A 23,437-nucleotide genomic window follows, 5' to 3' on the forward strand; every position below is an offset into this window, starting at 1 on the left:
AATTCGCAAGTATTTCAACATTTTTTTATTTTTTGCAAATAACACTAAAAAGGTTTACAAAAGCATTGTAGAAAGATTTGTGCAGTGTAAATTATCAAAACTAAAAATGAATATTACTTGAAATGATTTTGCACCTAACATGACATAAGGATTGTCATTCTCAGCAGCAAAAAATGCAATGCTTCTCAGGAGAATGTGATGAAGTGTTCAGTGTTTTTAAGACCACCCTCAAAGATGTTGAGGAATTTACCAGCCCTGAAATAAAGGCAGAGGGGGGGGAAAAAAACAACTGCTACACTGCTTACACGTGTTGCTACTTAAGCAAATGAAATAAACAAGGATGGTATGGCACTAAAAGCTCATCCCTGAAGGAGGGCATCATTCATCTAAGAAAAAAAAAAAAGGTTAGATTGCAAATGGAAACTTCCCTTGTACCCATCATGGCACTATGGCAATCTTCCTTAGTGGAACTCAAAGACACTCAGCCTTCCCTTTGTTATTCCAATTGGACAAACAGTTGACAGCTTGAGAGAGTTGTATAACAGGAGATCATTACACAGGATAGGCTCACACCCCACAGATACAACACAAGCCTTTCTCCATCAAAGTTAACAGTTTTTACAACCATATACACTGTTCAGTCTTGAATTTAGAACAATATTCACTTGGTACTACTTAGAAATCTAGAGGAAAATAAAAAGTAAAAATTAAGAAGAAGAAAACAGAAGTGTGCTTGATGACCCCACTGGTAATATTACAAAATAATTAAAAATATAGAAATGAACAAGACCAAAGAAAAGACCTTACAAATTCAGATAATGTACATACCATTGAACATATGAATACATAAATATTTGTTTGTCTGATTACAAAACCTTTTTACTTCATTATAAAATTTACTTTTTACATATCGTTGTATTGCTGTGTCAATACATAATACTGAGTTTCTTTGCACGCTGTGGCAACACTTTACATCTTAAGTTCTTTGCTGTATTAAACATATAAACTCACATAGTATGCTCTGGAAAATATTTTGTTATTTTTTTATTTTTTTATTATTTGCCTTTGTAGACAATGAGGCTCTAATGCTCATGTAAATGGGAAGTCGATGGCACTACAGCTATCTGTGAGGAAAGCAAACAAACCAGTTATCTAATCTTTGGTCAAGCATATAGGGGCAAAAGTCACCGTAAGAAATCTGGAAACTGTATAGAAATGGCTCAGGTTCTTAGATCTTTCATACTCAAGTCACATTTTACGTCCCACCACTTGATACACAATGTTCCAGCGGGGTCTTTGTTCAGCCTAGTATGTTAAGAGAGACTGCCAAAGACAATTTTAATGTAAATTTATATACTATTTGCACTGACAACACTGTAATGGACTAAAGCTTGAATAACTTTCCCTCAGTTTTCTGTTCAGATACAGCTGCATAAGACACTGCAAGCACAGTGTTTCCAGTTTAAATCTTGCACTAAATCTTTACGATAAGCTAAATACGCAACAATGTGCACTGCAATCCACGCAAACCGTGGTTGCAATAGGTAACAGATGGTTTACATCAAGTAAAAGTAACAAACACCAACCATTCCAGCAAGTGTCTCCAAAACAGGAATGATTTACAGACACGCCAGTCTTTAAAACAACAGAGTGCAACTGCACACATGGGTTATGGCAACTTCAGACAGACAACTGAAAATATTCATTTGGACAAACCCACAGAAATGCATGCGACAACTCATCTTTTGTGATATTTTGTAAAGTGTGCAGCTATCGCATCCTGTTCAAGTTGTTTAAAATATGGCCTCAATTCATTTTTAAGAAGCAATGGCGAACATCAAGGACAGAAAAAGCAACACGAAAAATAAACTCAACAGACACGCAGTGATTCAAGTGCTAGGGTCTTTTTTGCCCACAGAGGGTTAATATTAACCAAACGTGCACAGAAAAAAAAAAAAAAAAAAAAAAAATGTGCAAACTTCACCATTAACCCCTGAAAACCTGCTAACCTTTAACCCCTTCTGCTCTGATTAGACTGTGGATTCAGCGTTCTGCAGTTGTGCTCTCGCTATAACAGAATGTTTTGCTGTGAAACGGGAGGGATGTAGTTCTAAGTCCGACACTGATTCACAGAAGTTTGTCTGACATTTCATCTAGTTCCGCCGAACACCTGCCATTACCACGCAGCAGAATCACATTGTGTTCGTAAGTATTTGTAAGGCAGAAAATATTCAAGTCTCACTTGTGAGTGTTCTACGTCTGTTGTTCGTTTTTTACAAAATGCTAAAAGCTAGTGCGATTTCTGTAATACGATGCCTTAAAGGAGAATGTCTGACCTCTTTTTACCAGCCTTCATCATTGAAATGTTTCTGGCATCAGAATGAATGTGACTCTGATATTGTGAAATAGAAAGGACTGCTCAAGTCACTAGTTTCCATATGTCGTCACACTGCATCGTGCAAAATGGTGGACGATGATCCACCAGAGCAGTTCACCACAGTGTGACAAAAACATGCAAGCATTGACATGCCTGCGTAAATACACACACGTATAATTACACACACATACTGGTATGTACAATCACACACACACACACATTCACACAAGTTCTGGATTAGACCCAGTTTTTGTTAGCATATTAGACCTTTTAGCTCTCTAATACTCTTAGAGGAGGTAAATTAATAGTTTGCATTTATCTGCTCTTTATCAAAGGGTTTATGTATGAAGAGCTGTGTTAGTTCAAGGTCTGCCTGTGTAGACCTGAATACAGTAGTGTGGGAAGAGATCTGAAACACTTTAAGAGCACAGGCTGTCCCAGACATGAGTGTTCTGGATGGGTGAAACCCCTCACGCTCTCATGCCTTCAGGAACTATGGACTCTGTGAGCATGCAATGCATATATGTGTTTGTAAAAAAGGCAAGAGAGTGTGTTTCAGGCCTCTCAAAACTAGGCAACAGAAGCCTCTGGAAACCCAGAGACGGTTGTTTGAAATGGGTGAATTTACATATATTTTGTTTGAAGATATGGCACTTTGAGAAGGCCATGCTCAAAGAACCAAAAAAAAAAAAAAAAAAAAAAGTCACAAGTCAAAATAGGTGACCCTTGGCATACGGTGGTGAGTGTGCGGGGACTGGCCCACGAAGACGAATCGCACAGTGAAAAGTAAAACAAAAAAGGGTGAGGATGCACTATTGGTAGACATGATGTCCTTCATCAACACTTTTGTGCCTCCACTGGTGACATGGCAATGTAAGATCCGTTCCTCAAAGGCTGATTGGTGCGGTTTTCTGGCGAATCCTCTGCTTGGTTGCTCACTTGGGTATAAGCAGTTTCGTCTTTCGTTGTCTGTACAGAAAATACAAGAACATTAGCGTGTGCATTGTTAAAACCACGTATAGATGACTGAAGATGTCAAACGTGAAATAGCACTAAGACACGGACTATGTAGCTAAACGTCTATTCTAATGCTTGTGAAACACTGCAGAAGTACATTACGATCACCATGCAGGAAAAGCAATTCAAATGATTTGCAGAAACAAACGTTAACAAACAAGGTATTTATATGAAAATGCTCAAAATGACCAAATACAATAATGATATAACAGGCAAATCTGAAAAAAAATGAAAGCAAATTGTGTGTGTGTGTGTGTGTGTGTGTGTGTGTGTAAAAGAAATGAAGACTTACAGCAAAAGAATGAAAAGCTTCAGTAAAATCAATACGTTTTACTTCATTCTGAATTGGAACAAAAAAAAAGGGGGGAGGAAAATGTTACTGGAAATCAAAACATAGCATAATGCATCATTGGCAGATTTCAAATGATAAAATAAATGCTATAAAAGAACATTGAACATTAGTATATAAATGTGCAAACCAAATCCTTTTCCCACTTAAACATTCATTCTTAAATTTATTTTAGGTCATTACATTAGATGACCAACCCAATTAAACTGATATTTACTGTATGCTGCAAAGAAAAACTATATAAGAACACATTTCATAAAGTAATACGTGCACTAGAGCACATGCATTCCCTCATGCGGGTGCATGCATGGGTTTTAAAGCTAGGGTTAGTGCCGTCAAGGCGAGTGACAAATGTAACTGACTTTCAAGCCAAGGGTGTGTAAGGTTGATGGGATTTTAAAGGCTTTTAGTCTTTTCCATACTGGCATTTCTGGAGAATATTAACCGTTTCTCTATTAATATTGTTCTAAGAAAAGGTGTTGTCAACATACAAATGACATTTTCAGTTTGAACTAGCCAATACATAAGATGAAAGGTCATAAACGTCTTATCGCTGATTTTTTTTACCTTTCTCTGGCGGTTCCTGCAGACAAGGAAGATCAGGATCACAAGTAAAATGGCCCCCAGCCCCACAATGATGACCGGGAAGTTGGACACCACTGTTACAATCAACAGAAGCGTCCTCATCTGGGCTGCAGAATCATCGTCAATAGTTGCAGTCTGAAAATTACAAAATAAAATTTATCGGAAAACAAATTAACTTTGTAAACAGACAAATCAATAATCTGAAGTAGGGATGTGCCAGAAACCTAAATTCGAATTCTGAAAGGCACAGAAAATGAATAATGTATTCTACGGAGAACACACTTAATGACTAGCTGAAACATTCTAAGACTGAGCTCAACACACAAAGACTGTTTCCTTCGACTGAAGCAGATTTAAATACTTACACATGGAATTTAAACAGACTGTAAACACCAACTGAACCCAACTGGCTCTGACTTGGCGCGTTTGGGCATGATCAGTCGTAAGTATCAAATTACATTCATAATCGGCCTTACAATTGTTAAGTGTGTCCCCGGATTAAAGGGACATGGTTAGGCTTGCTGTGGTAGTCGGATACATTATAGTACATCAGATTTCACTTATCAAGTGAAGACAGTAAGAAGAGATGACTGACAAGACAATGTCGGAGGATTTGAGATCGGCATTAAAATGTGTGGTCAGTCCCGCCGCTCCCTTTACAGCGCCTTTGTTTCTTTTCCAAACATAGTATTCGGCTTAATTTTATTGATTAAAGGGACATGGTTAGGCTTGCTATGGTAGTCGGATTCATTATAGTACATCAGATTTCACTTATCAAGTGAAGATAGTAAGGAGAGATGACTGACAAGACAATGTCGGAGGATTTGAGATTGGCATTAAAATGTGTGGTCAGTCCCACCGCTCCCTTTACAGCGCCTTTGTTTCTTTTCCAAACATAGTATTCGGTTTCAGGGACATCCCAAATCTGAAGAAAGTGAAGATGATATGAAAACTCACCTCGTTGACATACATAATCGGGAAAATTGTCTCATTCAGGAATCTTGTTTTGCTGAGAAGGAAAAAAAAAAAAAAGAAGTCTCATTAGCCATTTTGTCATTTCAAATCACATTGTAATGGTTTTTGTGAGGGGTTTTACTCACGGGAAGCCACTGACTCTCTTCAGTATGACATTGAGCTGAGCTCTCTTACAGGCACGAATGGGAACCCCTGTGGTCTGCAGAAAAAAAGCAAAGGGACAATTTACTATTAAAAGTCACCAAATATTCACCACATAACACACAGAACAGCGAGTGGAGCGAGACAAGTCCATCATACACCAACTAAATGAGTAAATTTTCCATCACGACATGCTACAATAAGTCCCAATAAAATTCTAGGTAAATTTAGTTAGGCGTGGTTTCACTTTCACTGTGGTTATCAGAGTGAATCACCTTATTTTTTTCCTGTCATGTCATAGACGGGTATATACTACTTTCAGATTATAAACCACAAGCACGCAAACAGATCAGTGCTGTAGCTCTGAAACAGTGAAAACTCAAAGTGTCAACTCTGCTTACCGGGTTGATGTCGAGGTATGTTTCGTGTTCCTCTTCATTTGGGTTCATTCCTTCAATGGCCTTGATGTACCTCTCATCGGCTTGGTAGAAATGAGGGAATGATACAACGATGGGTGCACCTGTACAGTGAAGGGGAAAGAGAAACACATGACATTAGTTGCTGTTCCTTTATTCAGATTAGTTGACAGTAAGGTATATATAGCGCCTACCTAGGAAAGCTCTACAGCGAATATGCAATAATAATAGCTTCTTTATCAGCTATTGCATTTATAATGGACAGTCATAAAGATAATAATGATGATTAAAGTCACATTAAGCCTCATATTTTTTTATGCTGGTCCAACTAGGCCAGCAGTTCAGATTTTTAACTGGCCACACCATCAAAAAACAACAACAACAACAACAACAACAACAACATTGAAATGTGTCAAAAAAATAGATTTATATTTTTCATTTACAACAAATATGTTATTATTGTTGTTAAACTTTACAGCTATAACAGAACTCTATGACATAGAAATTCATGCACTTTAAAAGTTATGTCATACAATGCAAAATATTACTGATTTGTTTATAATTTAAAAACCCATTCTAGCGGGAAAATTTCCACCAACAAATGTTAAGACCCAAAAATACTTATGTATGGAAGTCAAAGAAAAAAAAAAAAAAAAAAAAAAAAAAAAAAAAAAAAATCAATGAATGCAAAGAGTATAATAATAAGTTCAGACTGTAAATGTGCTGGTTTAGATTTTACTTCTCTTGTTTCATGACATTTTCCATTATCTTAAATAATAACCCTGAGGCATTTTCTGGGACTTTTTGGCTTTTTATGCATGCTAACGGAAAATGAAACTTCCTCTTTTGGTAGTACATACTCAACGACAAAATACTACATTTGATAGGTGCCTATTTGATTGTTAGCTAAGAATTATATGTACCATATTGCCATTTTATATCCCATATCCCAATCCTTAATAACACCCTAAACATAACCATTAATGAACTGTCATGAACCCTTCTAGGAATTATGACTAATCAAAGCATGTGCAAATTTCAACAGCTGTTTCATATCAGGAGCACTCACGTGACAAAAGCAAGAGTTTACCATCGTTCAATAATAATACTAGCCTAGTAGTTTATGGCGGAAGTAATAGAGGCAAAGATAGAATAATCTGTCTGAGGACACCTACTGCGAATCAAGTGCTTGAGTCATAAAATTGTACTAAAAGTTATTCATTAAGCGCTGAACTCTGTTTTCCCTTTCATAGTCCAGGAGTGTGCAAACAAAAGCAGACAGATTTAACTTGAACTTAGGTTACGAGGCCACAGATCAGTAATGGGAAACCCAGAAATTCAATACTATTTAAACATGTTTGGTTTGCTTTGGTTAAATGTCAGTTTGGACCAGCCATTTAGGGCACCAAAATCTTTAGCATACTTAGATTGCTGTACTTTGTTAAACAAATTACTGTATTTAAAAAGGTACTCTATTTTCCCATGTAATGATTCTTCTGAAAACATCCCACGTCTTTCTCACTGTAAAATTCTGTTCTGAAAACATGCTGATGGCCCTGAAGCTAAGGTGCGGTGTGACCTAGAACAGGCTTACCTTGCCGACAGACGCTGACTTTGAGGACTCCTTTTCCTAGACAATCTCCAGCAGGCACGCAGAAGCCAGCGTTACTGGGGTTCTCATCTGGGGGAGCCAGTACATCCGAAGGAGGTGCGAAGCGGAAAGCAGGGATACCCTTCACCTCTGTGTCGCTTACGTAACCCAAATGAATGGATCTGCAAGTGATAAAGAGCATAAGTAACCATGTAACAAGTAACCAAGCACCTTGTATGTGTTAAAACACGTTGCTTACCGGCACAGATCAGCAGCAAAGATGTAGAGGAGTTCTTTCCTGGACAGGAAGGTGTGGAAGACACTGCCATCGGTACCATTGATCATGTTGCTCTGGTTAGATGACCACCAGTTCATCTGACTGTGAGTGAGAAAATGAAAAGATGGTGATTGTTTTTGTGGCAGGTTCTAATGAAAAAGGATGGTTTATTATGCATTTTTAATGCAAAATCATTTTAATGCAAAAATTTACATGCAGAAGTTTCTTCATCTGCAAAGTCAATTGTTATTTTATTAATTGGGATATAGGTCAATTTAACTCAGGATATGGGGTAGTTGAGAAGCACCGAAGGTCTTTTCTTGAACTTTATACTTTGATATTGACTAATCCAGCATGTAATGCAACCATGCTGTGTGTTTAACCCAGTTTCCCAAGCCAAGGTAGGAGAGCAGATGCCAAATGAGTGTACAAGAATTCTCATTATGTCAGTAAGGTTACGCAGAGTACGCAAGGACTGACATACCTGATGCCGTTCCACGTGTCAATCTTTCCATAGTCCATGTAGTTCTTCTCTCCAGTGTGGAAGACAAATTCACCCTCATGGGTTCCATTTTTCTGTAGTTAGTAAAAAAATACTGTATTAAGGGTAAAGATGTCTAGAAAGTCATAGGAAAGTAGGTTATTTAGATGCCATGATGGGAATACAAAGTGAAAGACTAAATGTTTTATTGATGCAAACCACTTAAACTCGCTTTTTTTCGAGGCACTCACATGATACCTACGATTGCACAAACTGCAGATATTTAATATCTTTCCTAATACATGTATAATCCCTGAAGAACGTCTAAAATACATTAGAGTAAACCAGGCCACTGTGTCAAACCTGGTAGACTGGTCAACATCTGCAGGATTAAGATAATAACGTCATTTGCTTATCCTGTTCTGATCGTATATGTGCTTTAAAGGTTGCGTGTGCTACTTTGTATTGGTTGCTTAAATATATGACCCATTTAGACTGCATTTTATATCTTTTTTCAGACTGACTAAAGCACTAAATATGATGAAACTGCAGATTCTTACATTGTACATAAGGCCGAAATACTCTTCCACTTCTGGTTTCATGCTGTGAACTTTGGACAGCAGCGGGTCTTTGAAACCCCACAGGACCTCATGGACTGTACGATTCATAAACACCTCGATGCCCATGGATCCCATCAACATAGACACACCAGTCCTCAGAAAGAAAGAGTAGGAGTTCAACTCATTCATGATGGCCTGAAACAAGAGGGAAAAATTCAGAGCAAATTCTTCACATTTGTATCAAAAGATGATCGGTTTAGCAAATGACAAAAAAAAAAAAAAAATGATACAAGCAGACTAATTTTAAATGCAAAGTGATTTGTTGCCAATGCAAAAAACAAGAAAACAAAACCCTTCTTACAATTAATGGAATGTTAACGGTTATCACACGGTCAACCTCAGGATCTCCCACTGACATGTTGCGAAGAAACACAAAGCTCTTGGGATTTGTGGCAAAGATTTTCGTCCCATTCTCAAGGAAAGTGACATTTTCCCTTGGTCGATATTCCCTGATAAAAGACAGTAGCATTTTATTTAATGTTAATATCAAAGTTGGCAACTTTAATGTCTAGATTTTTCAATCTAATACACACGACACCACCATTCAAAAGTCTCTTATTTGATTAAAAATACAATAAAACTGTAACATTGTGAAATATTACTACTATTTGAAAAGAATGGTTCTCTATTTTAATATATTTTAAAATGGAATTTATTCCTGTGATGGTAAAGCTGATTTTCAGCATCATTACTCCAGTTTACAGTGTCACATGATCCTTCAGAAATCATTCTAATATGCTGATTTGGAGCTCAAGAAACATTTCTTATTATTATCAGTTGAAAACTTCATTGCTGAATAAATTTAACAACAACAAACAAAAAAATAATTCTTACAAGTGCATCATAATTATTCGACATTTAGTTTAAAGTGGGTAGGGTAAATGTTTCCTGTTTCCTATCTTCTAAGAGCATGAGTCATTTCTTGACTGTGGTGCCAAACTTGTTGTCACTGACAACAGACGGTACAGTTTAGTAACCAAAACAAAGCTCAGAAAATTATGAAAATGAACATGAACATCTCAATATGAGACTTCTGTAAATCACCTGTAAGTATAAGGCCCCATTTGAGTGACTTTGGGCTTTTCCTTTCCAGCCAAGAACTCATCTGGATTGGTAACATTGAAGAAGAAATACTGCATGTAAACAGGAGGCGGTGGATTTATCCAGCCCTCCAATACTCTGCTGTTCTTAGCCAGTGTGATCTCCTGTGAATGAAACACAGTCAGAGGTCAAGAGAGAGCATCAAAAGACCATTTCTGTAACCTAATGCATTATCTGTTTAAAAAGAACTCAATGTTCAAGCTGAGTTTCAATATAATTTAGGGAAGAAAGAACACAAAATCTGAGTGCCTTCCTGTTGAATGCTGACTGCTCTGGTGAAATGTCAGTGACCTGTTATGACACAAATACAGCAAACATGAGGTAAACCGAGTGCTGGGATGATGGAAAAAGAGGAAAGAGCTCAGCAGACAGTCAAGCTGATTCAGAGTTACAAAAAGGGAAGAAAAACATCAACATCAGCGATCCACCACCATGACAGACGAGAGCAACACAAACATGTTCCTCAGGTATTCTAATTTTCCATCAGAAATGAGGTTCAGCAGTAACACTTCTCACTTCTTGAGTGTCGTAAGCCAAACTCGGAAGGAGAAACAAATGCTTATTTTATTGTTCTTCAGAACAATGTTATTCGTGACTACACGTGACAGCACAATTGTGTAGTAATGGAAAAAACAAAGCTCCAAAGGGTGACTCGTCACAAACTCATAACAAGGCTTTACTCCAGGATTCTACCTTGAAATGCAGATAACGCTATCTAGAATCAAAAGCCATGACTTCAGCAGTGTAGCAGAGCACCCGCTCCAAAACAACAAACATCCCGGCCACCTTCACTGGACCTTCAGCTTCTGAAAGGTCCTTTAAGAAAAATTTTGCTAGAATCACTGGCCTTAAGTTGAAAAATGCAGTATCATCAAATCAATCATTCCAACATTTAATCTGTGTCAAATCATCGATTCATTCATGGCAAAATTGTGCTTTAAATTTACACTATATTATTACCCAGAGAATAACATAAAAGGTGTCTTTGTTCAAACAGGTCAGATCTTCCATTTAAGAGGACACCTGTCTTTTGAACAGAGGATTTTTTCCACATATATGCTCTGAATGGGAACTCTGTCATTAGGAGCTTTACCATGAGAAAAGTAACTGGTATAGAGCACTGAAGAAAATTTGCAGCTATTCAACTTAATCAACCATGCGTAGTGAAATCAGACTAAAGCTTTTCTTTAAAGTAAGATTATGTTACATCACACTCATTGACTCCCTTTTCTAATCTTTCAGGGTTTCTCAGGAGGTTTGTCTAGGCATATTTTCTTTAAACCACATTGACAAGAGTTCTTAATTACACCTGGTAAAAAAAGGATGATTTTGGTTTTTAAAAGAAGCAGTGCATTTAAAGACACCAATTAAAGTTTTATTGACTAAAAGCACCAGACCACACCCTAACAAGCACGCATACACTAAAAGTTTGGGTATGGTTTTTGAAAGATGTCTCTTACGCTCACTAAGGCTGCAATTATTATTACAATTTAAAATAACTGTTTTCTATTTGAACTCATTTTAAAATGTAATTTATTTCTGTGATGGCAAAGCTGAATGTTCAGCATCATTACTCCAGTCTTCAGTGTCACATGATCCTTCAGAAATCATTCTCATATGCTGATTTGATGCTGATAAATATTTTTGTAGAAAGAGATACTTTTCCAAGGTTCTCTAATAAAGAGAAAGTTTAAAAGAACAGCATTTACTTGAAATAGAGATTTTATTTATTTTTTTAAATTACAAATGTCTTCACTATCACTTTTGATCAATTTAATGCATTCTTGCTGGATAAAAGTATTAATTTCTTTCAATTTCTTACAACTGTTCTATGGGATATCAGTACTAATTATATAAAAAATAAATAATAGAAAATAAACCTCAGGAATTTGATTTTGCTGTGCTCGTCAACCTTGAGAAGTGAAGTTTTTGAAGGTCCCAATGGACATTAAACCATTTTAGAACATTTTCAAAGCCTTGATCGAGCAACTACAGCCAAGGTAAGAAAAACAATAATGTTTGTATGTTTGTATTTTGATAGGAAGGTCATTTGTGCCCTTTACGTGCGAGTGGTTAACCTTACAAAAGACCAATGAAGCAATACCAGAGCGTATGATGGTACCAGCCACTGGAAATGGATATTTTCATAGATAACAACCCTTACTGTACACTGCTAGGAGGTGCAGTTTTAAATGAATTAAATTTAAACATTAATTCACAGCAAGGAATGAATACATTCATATGCTTACATCAAATAGATCTCAACTTCAGCTAAATGCTGCTGCAAACGCAGCGAGTAAAGGAAGTTTTAACTGTCAAACAGGATATAAAAAGAAGAAAAACTGCCTCAGAGCTACATACTGTGTAACATGTAAACTCCTTGAACATGCCACCCACTCCACACCCTACACTCAAAAAACACACATCACCTGAGGGCTTGAAAAAGTTGTTTTGTCTAGAGAACTTAAGCCTAACGGTTCACTATTTCATGTTTAAGCGCCAGAGAATACATACAGAATATAAAAAGTAACAGTATATCATGAGGGTCAACTGTCAATAAATGGCAAACCAATGCAAAACATCTACAGCAAAGCTGGCTTCACTCACAGACCACCACAAACACCCACCCATGAATACCAGGTTAAGGCAATCACATTAAAGAGTGAATACTACACTTGTTTAAAAATACTGAGGGTGGAGGTCAGAATTCAAAGTATTTTTCAAGGAGAACAGGCTGAGACCCTCCCCCACTGCCACACATATAACACACCTCCCCCTGCCATATACATGCTGTGTGAACGTACAACCTTTCCCGTTACGTTAAAGAGTGATTCATTCCCCGTGGTTTTGCAATAGAAAGCATTTAATTCACAGACAGACAGACAAAACCGTTGAGGTGCATAAGAGATAGAGAGACGGTGGGAAGTATTTTCCGCAATATGATAGGCTTCGTGGTTACAGACAGCGACCAGCCCACTTTAATCAGGGTTACTAACAAACCCACATTTACATCACGGTAATTTAATACCATGTTGTGACCACCTACACGTCAAAGAGGAGGCAGTTAAACGGCTAAAACACAGGTTTTAAGTGTACATAACATGAAATTGGGTAGCCCCGGGTCTCATCTCGAGTAAGAACAGGAACTTTGGTATAGCAATTTTAAGGACCATCATATGATAGAAGAGACTGATATGACAATATTTAGGCTTGTCTACTGTATGATTTCGCAATGCTTACATCAAGTGACATTAGCAACTCCGCGTGATGCTCAACACAGAAGAAGCCTCGTGTAGGACAACAGCAGCCCTGAATCACTTAAAAAGCCGGTTTTATAACATAACTAGAGTTTTTTGTAAAATTAAGCAGGCTTACCTTTTTTAACCGTTCTTGAATCATTGTTTGGAAGACTTGAGCCACCAGAAGGGCGATTCCCAAAATAAGCAAATGAGCGCACACGATCCCGGTGGCGTAAATGGCACACGATCTTCTAGTCATTATTGATGGTTTCAAATTGGCCGATCTGTAGAAAAAAACAATAATACTATTCTTTCTTTCTTTTTTTTCTCTTGTCCCGAACTTCTACTTGAGAACCTCCCGGTATGTCTCAGTTTTTCTCAAAGCCAGAATCGTTTCCCCACTTCTATCATTGGGAAATTCAGCATACACGATCCCAATGATGTGCGATTAGCGGGAGTGTTTCTCGGATGCTGAGATAAGAGACTATCAGCTCTGGCTCTAACGCAGAGGACCGGAGATCTTCTCCTCCTCCCTCAATAGATTCAAATGAGCCAGTCATGCATGAGAAATACACTTTTTGGAGAGAGGGGCGTGTTAAACCTCCCTCAGAGCTGAGGTCACAATTTAAAGGGGTTTTCGAGACGGATTTATGTGTGTGAATGTCAGAATATCAAAGTAAATATATAGCCTACTTTTACTGTCCCGACGCAATTTATAGGTTAAGATAAGCCCATCTTTGTGTTATATTCATGTCCAAACTACTCTGGCTATAAATTTAATGTATTTATATGTCATATGAAGTTTCTCATTTGAATATATGTGCTGTTAAAATATACAAACATGACATAAAAACAATACAAAAGCGCTGACGAACACACTGGAATAGACGTTACAGCTCAGCGGGGCGTTTTTGTGTTTTGAAAAGACTTTAGCCGTGAGACCGTTAGGTCTTAATTTGTGTTCCGCTATCTACTGTCGTGTCTCCTTAAATGAGTAGTGAATGAACATGAATAATGGGCGGCTCACAAGGTAAGCTACGACTGTCGCATCCCTTTTGTCCGAGGAGCTCGCGATTCTATTGGATGACGTCGTCCCGGACCACCGTTTTAAGACCACCCCCAAACGAACGTGATTGGTCAACGGCTCAGAAGTGTGATGCCGAATTTGATCGACTGATTTCGGGGCGGAGTTTATTTAAAGGGAGATCACTGCTCTGTAGCAAGCTGGAAATTTCATGTTGGTCTCATCCACATACGCTCGACTATGATGGGAGTGGGGTTTTTCCACTACCACAGAAATACTCTGTGTGAGATTGTAAAGCAGCATAATTATAATTAATTCAACATTTTTTTCCAGACAAATCTATTAATATTTTACATAGGCTACCGCTAACTCTAACCTCAAAGGCTAGTTTGGCCTTGATTTGACATTTACTTTTTTTCTTGTTGATGTTATCTTACAAAAGTCAAATATAACTGTTTGGATATTTCTTAAAACAGTCAACCTACTGTCACTTTATGAGTCAGCATGAATAATCAGTTTCCAAATGTGCTTATTTTAATAGGCTACATGCAGCATTGAAGTAATTTATGACTAGAAGAAAACAACTGTGTAACCTAGGAAACTGAACTACCTAAATTATTAACTAGGCCTATTTTAACCCTTAAAAGGGCAGGAACATATCTCGGAAACAATTATATTATTGCTGCACTTTAATTATAACATTTATAACATAAGAGATATCTACACACCTTGAGGTCATTGGCCTTCTCATGGCAAACCACCATGTAGCTGATAAAGATGGTGAGTTGATGCCAGAGTTGTTATACCCAGTCATGTGACAAATTTGCAGGGACCCCCTTTTCAATATTTTTCTCAGAAAATCAGGCCCATTCACTCACTGCCCTTCCCCTACAGCCTAAAATGCCTGCATCCCCCATAGGGAAAGCTTCTAAACAAAGCTTTCTTTTACAAATGTGACAAAATGCCCATTTGACAATGTCCCTGTAGGGCCCATTTAAGCTTTTAAATGTGCTTAGTATTATCACGTTAAAAAATTCTTCAGTTTTTCCTCTTCTAACTGTAGTTAACTGGTCAATGAGTGCACTTCTCAGAAGGAATTTATTGTAGGGCCTATATGTTTTGACAGATAAAGCCACATCACACTGCCTATAAGCAAATATGGGCCTGTGATATAGTAAAATCATAAAGCTTTATGACTTCACCTTAATTGTACCTATACTTGAACTGTTGTGAAATTACTGATAAAGGACAAAGTTAATTGTAAGTGAAATTGAATGAATGACAGTTATGCAAAACCTGATTTGCCTATGAATGTACTCCAAGAGGGTTAATGTGGCTTTTATCAAAGCTCTCTTGGGGGGTTAAGGATGCTCAGGCCAGAAAGCATCTGTGCAAATAAGAGAAGTGAAAACAAACCATTACAAACACCAGGAGGTAGAGGAGAAACAGTGCTCTACTTGACTGTAAGCTTTATCAAAAGTATAGCAATGTTTTATGAATGGACCATATCAAAACAACTGTAATAAATGTACATTTATTCATATTCTTATTATCTTACAATTATCTTACAATTCAAATTCATAAAATGTATTTATTTGACTACTATTTACTAGAAATATATACAAAAAAAAAAAAAAAACGATTTAAACTAAATAAACAATACTTTAACCCTCTGGTGCTCTTTTGATGCTGTCTGAATATAGGTGCATGTGTCAATGATGACGCAAGCTACTTTCAGTTGCATCCTGTTGAGTTCAGGAAAAGGAAGGGTTTGAAAGGGTTATGCAAACATTTCCTAATTAACCATCTTAAACAGTATTTATTTATTTTTTTAGTGTTGTTTTGCTCCACATGTTTAAAAACGACTGCACATAAAAGTGGAAAAGAAAGAACATACAAAAGCACAACTGCCTCACAAGCTGAATGGAAGTTTCCTTTTTCATTCAAAAGAATGAAAAGTCTTTTGTAAGTCAGTAGGTTTTATTCCTTGCATGTTCAAAACCTTTATCTAAAACCTCTTTTATAAAAGATATCATCCTGCTGAGCAGTAGCATGCAAAGCCTTTTCATATCTTAACTGTTTAACTGGAATGGATGAATAAATCACTAATTACCTGCAAAGTTGCATTATGATGTTGTAAAAAAGAACACAGTGCAACCATGTTTCTTTACTTCATACATCTGATTAGAAGAGAGGATAGTGTATTGTATTTCTGTCCACCTTGTCACTTTTATCCCACTATAACTTTGATATTTGTTGTAATGTAGTAAACTATACACATATTTTTAAAACTGCTCTTGCTAAACCCACTTGCGGGAGAAGCTCAAAGCGTTCCCCACCCCGAACTGAAATGAGAAAATACTGTGAATAATACAACTATTCAGAAAATACAAAGGTCTTTTATGTAAAGTTGGGTTTTAATATGTTCTGCTATGGATTATGGCAAAACATAATTTTCCGTATATACCCTTTGATGAAGATACAGAACTTGTGATTGTTGGTCTGTTGATATGATCTCTGGCACAACAGTGTTCCAGACAGTCACGTTCTCTGGCTGCCCATCCCTTCATAAAGATGCATTTATACAGTATATTTTACTGGGTGTTGCACTTCTGCTTATGGAGAAAAGTAGGACAAGTTTGAACAACAGGGAGAGAACAGCAGTTAAATATGTTTATTGCTTCATGAACCAGATTTTAAAGCAGAATGCATGTAGTGCTGCGCCCGGAGAGTTTTTTTGAAAAGCTATTGCTTCACTTTAAAAGTAAACCATGTCACTTTTTCCGGTTCAAAATTTAAAAATAATGAGTCAATACATCATTAATCCTTCTTCCAAAAAGTGTTTTTTTTTGTTTGTTTTGTCTTACCCTGATTCACTATGGTAAGCCCCTTACAGGGCTGCAGTGCCAACTTTGAATTTCATTATTCGATTCAATTTCGCTCTCGATTCAATATCGACTTGTTTGAATATATATACATACAGTACATTTTTCTCAAAGAAAAAAATCTTTCTCAGCTAATGTTGTAAACTATACAGGGAACCCTGTTAGCTGGTACATTATTAATAAAAGTTATTAACAACTGATTTGTACACAATTGCATATAAGAAAGTTTTTATAATATTAATAATAATAATAATAATATAATAACTTTATCATGGTATTAGAGTAAAAATATAATGAATATGTACTATAGTGCTTTTTTTTTTTGCAAAATGCTTCTCTCTACAGTACATTTTTCTCACTAACTATACAGTTTATAGAATGGCTTTTCTGAGGTAAGTAACATTACGTGACATTGTTTACAAGCTGTTTTATCTGCGGTTGAAACACTGATTGAGCGTTTACATGAGACATGATACATTTCAGTAAGTTGTACTGGTTCTTTCAACATACCCTCTGATGTTCATTCATGTTTATTTTGTACTGTAACTAGTAAAGAGTTTCACGCACGCTCCTGCCACAATAAGAGTGCCAAAATGGTATTTATTGTTTGAATTTCGAAAGCTGAGACTTTGTTTTATATTAAAAGTAAACTAATCTGTGTTGTCTGTCAACGCATTTTCCATGTCCTCTTTGCTCCGCGACCTTTTTTCACTGCGTGAGAATATGGACGTCAGTCGTGAGAACAGTGACAATTGGTTGACTTGGCAACCCTGCTATTATAAGTGTTTATATTTTAGACCTAGCGGGATGGAAATTACAAAATACATCACTCACTTGTGCGTGTCTCGTAATATGCGTAAATAGGGAAAAGTTGCTCCAGCTACTTTGATGCGTGTATGGTGTGGGAGTGGCGAGACATAACGAACGAGAAAGGTTGACATGGAGCACGCTAAATGTCGAACCTCCGGGGAAATCACCCGTTTAAAAAAAAGCTGAACAGAGGAGAGTCTGCTGGCAAAAAGAGAATGTGATAGAGCTCGTAATAAAACAAGAATCAACATTGGCTTGGCTTTTCGGAGATGGCGAGAACTGAGAGACTTGAAATGACGTTTTTATTACTCAACAGGTTAGTATTTTATTGAACAGATAAATTGTCATTTGTAGCCATGTTCTCTAACAGAGTTCATTGGGAAGTAGTATATACTGTGAAGGGTCATTTTCATCCGCACAGTCACACTGAGTCGAAACACAACCAAAACAATGTTCTGCATGCTAAATGCTAATCCAAAACATACACCGTATGAACAAAAACAGTTGACAACACAATAACATTTTAAATATTTGTTGAATTGGTGGCTAGTTCATATGTATTTGTATGATCTTCTTACACCCCAGTGTAGGTTGAGTTTAGTTGTTGGGTTAGGGAAGGACCTTCGTGCTTAATTTTTTTCTAAAAATTGTATGTTTTCATGTTTCACAACGTATGAATTCATACAAAAACAGCCACTTTGTAAAATAGCTGTTTTCCTGTGAAATTGGGTTGAAACATTCTTTAAAATATCTTATAAAGAAAGTTATACAGATTTGGAACGACATGAAGGTGAGAAAACTATGCCAAAATTTTGATTTTTGGGTCAACTATCCCTTTAACCTCTAACAGTAATGCCTGCGTAATGTGACTGATTTATCTTACAGTCTGGCTTGTTTGTTACATAAAAAAGGATGCTCTTTGTACAATCCTCTATGAATTATGTATGAAGGGTGGAAAATTGCACATAAATGGGAAAGTGGCCATCTGACAACTGGACAAAGCATATGTGTCGGGAAAACTATAAAAAACAAATATAAAAGCTGTGGTTCAACCAGTTCCTCCACTCAAATCGTTTGGTTTGTAAATAATAAGGAAACCTTGTCTCATGCAAATGTGTAATTCAATCTACCATAAAAACACTATTAACTTTACCTGTGGCGTTACTTATTATCTTTCTCATTGTGTTCAATGTTTAAATGTTCAATTGTTTTACTACAAACATAAAACACTATTTGGAGTCTCATCAATCACTTAGTAGGCAGGGTTTATGCATTGGGAGACAGTGTGGAAATGCAGCTCTGTACAGGATGGTACAATGTGTTTGTTTCAGCTCCGCTGGCACCGTCCAGGATGGGCTGGTGCAGACCACAGTTAAGGAATGACTGTGGGAGTAGTGAGAAGAGCCAGACCTTTTCAGGAGATGTGATTGATGTTGACTCAGGCCATTAAGTACAATGGGAGAAAAAGAATGCTGAATTTATATTTGTGAGATTCTATTCTACAGCTCACTGAGGCCACAAACGGCCCTTTTGAGAACACTGTGTAATTGCAGGTCATCTAGTTTGTCACAAAAAATTAGAAATAGGAGGGAAAAAGATGGCTTAGAACAGAAAACAAAATTAATTTAACAATTAATAAAACAATTTCACTAAGTTCTGTGATCAGTTATTCCCTACATGCATAATATATCAATAAAATGGACTTTAAAATACAGGCCTAGATGTTTTTTTCCCCTAGTCCTGTATTGTTCTTTGTTTAAGGTATAGTCAGTTTCTCATGGCTGAGAGAGAAGTTACTACAACAAACCATTGTTTAAACATAAGGAGTGACAGGATTTAGTAGAGGGAGTGAACTTTCCAAAGATCCAGATGAGTTGGTATAAAACTAGCAGGGCTTTCTTACAGCACTAAATGTGTAGAAACAATTTTTCACTCAGAATTGCTGGTAAACTAATTGCACAAACCACCACAAAGAAAGTAGAACAACTGAAATAATATTTTCTTGTAAAATGTACTCCAATAATTGTTTTATTTACAACTTCAAAAAATCTCTTTGCAGTATTTTTAGAAAAAAATAAAAAAGAACGTGCTTATATGATAGACTTACTGATTTAACCTTTTAAGCCCGAAGTGTACCCTCGGCGCTACATCAACCCCCGTGAAAAAATTCATAATCAAATTACTAAGCAACCACTGACAAGAATAACACAAAATAGGTAGCATTTTAAAGCTTAGAAACTCAGCTTTTTAATGCATTCATCCGCGGGCGCCACCTAGCTACAAAAAAATTAATAATCATATTTTTCAAAACTACTGCCGTGATTAACACAAAATAGGTGTCATTTAAAAGCTTAGAGTCTGAACTTTACAATGAATGTAGTAGACTAATTCTATTCGATTAACTCCTTAGTCATGTGTCATACACCGATCAGGCATAACATTATGACCACCTTCTTAATATTGTGTTGGTCCCACTTTTGCTGCCAAAACAGCCCTGACCCGTCGAGGCATGGACTCCACCAGACCCCTGAAGGTGTGCTGTGGTATCTGGCATCAAGCTGTTAGCAGCAGATCCTTAAAGTCCTGTAAGTTGCGAGGTGGGGCATACATGGATTGGACTTGTTTGTTCAGCACATCCCACACATGCTCGATTGGATGGAGATCTGGGGAATTTGGAGGCCAAGTCAACACCTCAAACTCCATGTTGTGCTCCTCAAACCATTCCTGAACCATTTTTGCTTTGTGGCACGGCGCATTATCCTGCTGAAAGAGGCCACAGCCACCAGGGAATACCGTTTCCATGAAAGTGTGTACATGGTCTGCAACAATGCTTAGGTAGGTGGTACGTGTCAAAGTAACATCCACATGGATGGCAGGACCCAAGGTTTCCCAGCAGAACATTGGCCAAAGCATCACACTGCCTCTGCCGACTTGCCTTCTTCCCATAGTGCATCCTGGTGCCATGTGTTCCCCAGGTAAGCGACGCACATGCACCGGCCATCCACATGATGTAAAAGAAAACATGATTCATCAGACCAGGCCACCTTCTTCCATTGCTCTGTGGTCCAGTTCTGAAGCTCACATGTCCACTGTTGGTGCTTTCGGCGGTGGACAGGGGTCAGCATGGGCACCCTGACTGGTCTGCGGCTATGCAGCCCCATACGCAACAAACTGTGATGCACTGTGTATTCTGACACCTTTCTATCAGAACCAGCATTAACTTCTTGAGCAATTTGAGCTACAGTAGCTCATCTGTTGGATCGGACCACACGGGCCAGCCTTCGCTCCCCACGTGCATCAATGAGCCTTGGCCGCCCATGACCCTGTCACCGATTCACCACTGTTCCTTCCTTGGACCACTTTTGATAGATACTGTCCACTGCAGACTGGGAACACCTCACAAAAGCTGCAGTTTTGGAGATGCTCTGATCCAGTCGTCTAGCCATCCCAATTTGGCCCTTGTCAAACTCGCACAAATCCTTACGCTTGCCCATTTTTCCTGCTTCTAACACATCAACTTTGAGGACAAAATGTTCACTTGCTGCCTAATATATCCCACCCACTAACAGGTGCCGTGATGAAGAGATAATCAGTGTTATTCACTTCACCTGTCAGTGGTGATAATGATATGCCTGATCGGTGTATGTGACAGAGTAGAATACAACAAGCATAACTGTTTTGGGCTTTAACTAAACTTGAGCAAGTTTTTGTTTGCGAAGCACTGCAAGACCCATATAAATAATATACGGATGAATGTGTCATGAGAATGACACATCATTATTTAAAGCAGATTCTCATGATTAAAATGAGTCCAAAATCAACATAATCCAATGCGTCAATCACAAGATGTTGCTCATGGAGTTACGGCACATAAAACCCCACAGGCACACGGGCACTAACTAAAATCAGATGTAGCTTTCACATGCCATTTTAATTCTTTCCTGAGCTATTGCGTGTCAAATAAGAAAGATATGTAAAATTATAATACTTTTTTTTTTTTTTGTATTTTATCAGCAGTTTCTCAGAGAATGTCCAAATATAATAAAAAAAATTTCCCTAAAAAGTTTTCTATCAAATGATACCTACCTTTTGACTCTCCTTGCTATAGTTTTGGAGTTATCAGTCTTTACTTTTGTGTATGTCACTCAAACAAACAACTCTAAAAATGCCTTCAGGGCTTAAAGGGTTAAATGAAGACTGCAAAACTTCTGTTTAAAGTTTTCTAATCCTCCCAAGAGGAGATGTGCATGTTTTGGGAAGCTGAAAGTCGTTAAGGTAATTCCGCTACCTTGAAAGTCTGGAAAATTTACAAGTACATTTCTGGGAGGAACATTTGATAAACAAAAAAGTGATTTGTTTGTTCCCAACTAATGTTTCCTTTCTTTGTCTTTGTCGACTTAATGATTTGTGTTATCCTGTTACTGACCTCGAAGGTTGTTTGAAGTGTTTTTATTTCAGCCAAAGTTTAGTCACATTTCAACTAGTAATAAGATATGTTTTTTGAGTGCCAAATCAGCATGAATGATTTCTGAAGGATCATGTGACACTAAAGACTGGAGAAATTATGCTGGAAATTCAGCTTTGTCATCACACGAATCAATTATACTATCTTAAAATAGAAAACAGTTATTTTAAATTGTAATAATTTTCATAATATTATAGATTTTATGGTAACACTTACAATAAGGTTAATTAGTTAACATTAGTTAACTACATTAGTTAACATGAATAATGAACTGCACTTCTACAGCATTTATTAATCATTGTTAATGTTAATTTCAACATTTTCTAATACATTATTAAAATCTTGTTAACATTAATTAATGCACTGTGAACTAACATGAACAATGAAAAACTTTACTTTCATTAACTAACATTAATGAAGATTAGTAAATACAGTAACAAATGTAATTCTCATGGTTAGTTCATGTTAGTTAATACATGAACTAATGTTTAACTAACTTATTGTTACCGATTTTACTGTATTTTCAGTCAAATAAATGCAGACTTGGAGAGCATACAGCTCTTTTCTGAGTGAAAATGAAGTGAAATTCTCTACATGTTCTATTGCCGATTGGCATTTATTCTATATTTGCTGTTCATTTAACAGACAGGCCATCAAAGGGAGCATTCCTCCTTTGTGTGCTTTGTCTCAAAACTTACATAAGGCATTTGTCCTTTGTGGGAAACTGGAGCTCCCCAGATTCTGGGACATCACATGCTCTGATAAATACTTTTCAGGGTTTGGCTCTGAGGAAATTCCATTAGCCCCGTAGGGCGGCCCACTTCTACCTGTCTCAGCAGCAGAAGTGAACCCTGGGGAAAATGACTCTGTAAACAATTACCAGCTTTTTTCTGTGTCTTATGTTTAGCTAATTTCTCCTGAGTCTCCGCTAATGCAAGAAACTTCCCACTCAGGGGAAAATTCTCACAGTCAAATTCCTGCTCTTGTTGCATTTCTTTTTTAAGGACATTTTACATATTTGACTTCTGTAAAGAAAAACTAATTAATCACCAAGGAGCAATTTAATGTACACTGTCATTCAAAA

The 23,437-nt window shown here is 37.1% G+C and overlaps 1 protein-coding gene across 2 annotated transcripts; it reads right to left on the minus strand.

The window, feature by feature from the left end:
* Positions 1 to 10: 10 nt before the first annotated feature.
* scarb2a (scavenger receptor class B, member 2a) lies at positions 11 to 13,723 on the minus strand. Of its 2 annotated transcripts, XM_051893233.1 has the most exons (13): positions 13,306 to 13,722; positions 9,874 to 10,034; positions 9,131 to 9,278; positions 8,770 to 8,964; positions 8,213 to 8,304; positions 7,711 to 7,830; positions 7,455 to 7,633; positions 5,846 to 5,964; positions 5,429 to 5,502; positions 5,286 to 5,337; positions 4,311 to 4,463; positions 3,687 to 3,734; positions 11 to 3,346 (listed from the first exon to the last, which is right to left on the minus strand). In XM_051893233.1, the coding sequence occupies exons 1-13, from the start codon at positions 13,426 to 13,428 to the stop codon at positions 3,215 to 3,217; spliced, it is 1,596 nt and encodes a 531-aa protein (XP_051749193.1). In that variant the 5' UTR covers positions 13,429 to 13,722; the 3' UTR covers positions 11 to 3,214. The 2 variants fall into 2 exon arrangements, with proteins under 2 accessions (XP_051749193.1, XP_051749194.1); XM_051893234.1 differs by lacking the exon at positions 3,687 to 3,734 and having other exon boundaries at positions 13,306 to 13,723.
* Positions 13,724 to 23,437: the final 9,714 nt, after the last annotated feature.

Source organism: Ctenopharyngodon idella, chromosome 5, assembly GCF_019924925.1.
Source record: "Ctenopharyngodon idella isolate HZGC_01 chromosome 5, HZGC01, whole genome shotgun sequence".
NCBI lineage: Eukaryota > Metazoa > Chordata > Actinopteri > Cypriniformes > Xenocyprididae > Ctenopharyngodon > Ctenopharyngodon idella.